This window comes from Malus domestica, chromosome 17 (assembly GCF_042453785.1).
Source record: "Malus domestica chromosome 17, GDT2T_hap1".
In the NCBI taxonomy this organism is placed as follows: Eukaryota; Viridiplantae; Streptophyta; class Magnoliopsida; order Rosales; family Rosaceae; genus Malus; species Malus domestica.
The window spans coordinates 26,313,769-26,317,384 of NC_091677.1; the positions used below are offsets into that span (position 1 = coordinate 26,313,769).

A 3,616-nucleotide genomic window follows, 5' to 3' on the forward strand; every position below is an offset into this window, starting at 1 on the left:
TTAATGTGAATGGAGAAGTAGATAAGAATAAGGCACGACTCGTTGCAAAATGGTACAGTCAAGAGTATGGGGTAGATTATGCTGAGGTATTTGCACCGGTGGCTAGACTCGACACCATTCGAATCGTGATTTCACTTGCTACTCAGAAGGGATGGATTCTCTATCAACTAGACGTCAAGTTTGCGTTTCTGCATGGAGAGATAAATGAAGAAGTCTTTGTTGCTCAGCCTCTTGGATATGAGAAAATAGGACATGAACACAAAGTATACAAGCTTAAGAAAGCCTTGTATGGTCTCAAGCAAGCTCCTCGAGCTTAGTACAGCCAGATAGAGACTTACTTTGTCAATGAAGGTTTCAAGAAGTGTCCATATGAACACACTTTGTTCATCAAAACAGTGGAATGAGGTAAAGTTTTGATTGTTTGTCTGTATGTAGACGATTTAATCTTTACTGGAAATAATGAAGTTATGTTTGAAGAATTTAAACGATTCATGATGATAGAATTTGATATGACTGATCTTGGAAAAATGAAGTTTTTCTAGGGTATTGAGGTGTTGCAACGGTTAGATGGGGTATTCATTGGTCAACGTAAATATGCACAGGAGGTGCTTAACAGGTTCAACATGGATCAATGCAATCCAGTGGATAATCCAGCAGTTCCAGGGTCTAAGTTAAGGAAGGATAAAGATAGAGAAATGGTGGATAACACATTATACAAACAAATCGTAGTAAGTCTCCAGGTATTTAATTGTTACACGTCCTGACATGGCATTTATAGTAAGCTTGATCAGCAGGTACATGAAGCGCCCTACTGAGATGCATTTACAAGCGGCAAAAAGAGCGTTGAGGTATGTGAAGGGAACCATTGGCCTTGGGGTGTTTTACAGGAAAGAAGGAAATCAGGAGCTTCTGGGATACTCGGACAGTGATTATGCAGGGGATCAAGATGACAGAAAGAGCACTTCAGGTTATGTGTTTCTAATAAGTTCAGGAGCTGTGTCTTGGTCTTCAAAGAAACAACCTGTGGTCACTCTTTCCACCACTGAGGCTGAATTTATTGTTGTTGCATCTAGTGCTTGTCAAGCTGTCTGGTGAAGGAGAATCTTAAAGGAACTGTGTCATGATCAATGCAAGGCTACGATGCTACTTTGTGACAACGTATCAGCCATCAAACTCTCAAAAAATCCGGTCCTGCATGGTCGAAGCAAACACATTGATGTCCGCTTTCACTTCCTGCGTGATCTTACAAAGGAAGAAGTAGAATTGGTTTAGTGCTCAACTCAGTAGCAAGTTGCAGATATTTTCACAAAGTCGTTGAAGCTTGAAGATTTCTTGAAACTGTGAGGTTTGCTGGGCATCCGTTCTTATTCGGGAATAAACTGAATGGTGATAACGTTCTGTTTAAGAGAGGATGTTAAAGTTGTTAGGATTCTTTTGACCACTAGGGTTAAGCTTTCTAGTTTCTAGGTCAACTTTGTAACTGTTAATAATTCATATTATTAAGGAACCAGTATTGTTGCACGTTCAGTCTTTAACCCTAGTCAGATAACATGATTCTAGGTGTTGTAAAGTCGTGGGTTGTTGCTTCCATTCAGTTATCTCGTAAGGTTATAAGTAGTCTTTGTTATCTTTGAATTCAATAAGAATATTCTCCCAAAAAACAAGTGTGTATTGAACTTCCTTCTCTCTTAGTCTCTCGAAGCTCTTTCTGTTTTTAACAGGACAAACATCCCATTGCATTTTTTAGCAAACCATTGTCCAGATCCATGTTGAATATGTCGGTATATGATAAGGAGATGCTTGCGGTTGTGTATGCGATCCAGAAATGGAGACCTTATTTGTTGGGACAACAATTCAAAATTGTTACCGATCACCAAACAATTCGACATTTTTTGGATCAACGAATAACTACACCAAATCAACAAAAGTGGCTCTCTAAGTTACTTGGCTATAACTATGTGGTTGAATACAAGGCAGGTGCTCAAAACATTGTTCCTGATGCACTTTCAAGGAAAAAGGAAATTCACATGTTGATGGGATTGTCACAACCAATTTTTGAGGGTATTGAAGAGATACAAAAGGCTTGCACAAATGATCCTGAAGCTTTAGTTATTTTCAACAACATTCGAAACAATCAACCGCACCCAAAAAATTACTCCATTCAAAATGGCATGATGTATTATAAGCATCAACTTTTCATTCCTCAAACTTCACAGTGGCCCTACACATTACTCCAAGAATTCCATTCCTCTGTCACTGTAAGGCACTCAGGATATTTGGCAACTTACAAATGATTGTCTCGAAATTTTATGTGGCCAGGAATGAGAAAGGATATCAAGGCATTTGTGGTAGCTTGCGATATGTGTCAAAGGTAAAATTATGAAGCTATTAGACCACCAGGTCTATTGCAACCTCTACCAATCCCCACTGATGCTTGGCAAGACATATCTTTGGATTTTATTAAAGGTTTGCCTACATCACAACACAGAAATGTGATTCTCATTGTGGTGGACAGACTTACTAAGTACGGGCACTTCATAGCACTCTCATATCCTTACACGGTAGTCAACATGGTTGATCTCTTCATCCAAAACATATTTCATCTCCATGGAGTGCCAAGATCAATAGTAAGCAACTGTGATCCCACATTTCTTAGTTAATTTTGGAATGCATTCTTCAAGTCACAAGGTTCATCACTTTGTTGAAGCTCTGCTTACCATCCTCAATCTGATGGGTAAACAGAAGTATTGAATATGACGCTTGAACATTATTTGAGATGCTTTGTGGGTGACAAACCATCATCTTGGACCACATATTTACCGAATGGTGGTACGATACTGTTGTGATGCTGCATATGACTGATGCTACATATGGAGTTTACTACTAAGGTGACCCCTGGGGTAAATCTCTAGGGTAAGGCTCGTTGTAATCTTTAGGGTAAGGGTATGTAAATCACCCTTCCCTTGATTTAAGAGAGAAGACTGATTGGGGTAATGTCTTTGTGTAAGGTTTAGATTAGGTAGGCAACACGCCTTCTTCTTTCTTGTTGGCTGTTTGCTGCATCTATCCTTCCAATCTCTTTTCCCCCTCTCTTTTCATATATACCCGGACTCACTCTTGTACAAACATACATGAATTATACATTGAAACTTTAAACTAGAAAATCTACATGGTATAAGAGCAGGTTTTGTAACCTACCTTTGGCCATTTTTTTCCGCTGCATCTTTCCTTCAATCTTAAGCCATGGCTGAAGAAGATTCAATAAACATAGAGGGTGACATCTCGTATATCTCTCCTTCAAATTTCTTAGACGTCGAGGTTAACACCAATCAACGTTTGTGTTCAATTCTTTTGAACGAGTTTAATTATCTCCCTTGGTCTCGAGCTGTGTCTCTTGCTCTCGAAGGCAAAAGGGAATTAGGGTTTGTAAATGGAAATGTGGAAGTTTCAGACATCTCTTCCTTTACATATGGTGCATGGCTTTGCAAGGATCAACTTGTCATGTCCTTGCTACTCAACAACATGTTACAACACCATGGAGAAACATGTTGTTGAGATTTTTAGCTACTACAATTGTTCATGTGAGCTTTGGAAAGCCTTGCAAGATATGTATGGA

At 39.1% G+C, this 3,616-nt stretch overlaps 1 protein-coding gene across 1 annotated transcript; it reads left to right on the forward strand.

Moving 5' to 3' along the window:
- The first annotated feature begins 765 nt into the window (after positions 1-765).
- Positions 766-1,095, forward strand: LOC139193434 (secreted RxLR effector protein 161-like). Its single transcript, XM_070816455.1, has one exon. The coding sequence runs from the start codon at positions 766-768 to the stop codon at positions 1,093-1,095; it is 330 nt and encodes a 109-aa protein (XP_070672556.1).
- Positions 1,096-3,616: the final 2,521 nt, after the last annotated feature.

What these genes read in the sequence shown, in the direction of transcription:
- LOC139193434 (XM_070816455.1), top strand. Translation starts at nt 766, where the DNA reads ATGGCATTTATAGTAAGCTTGATCAGCAGGTACATGAAGCGCCCTACT.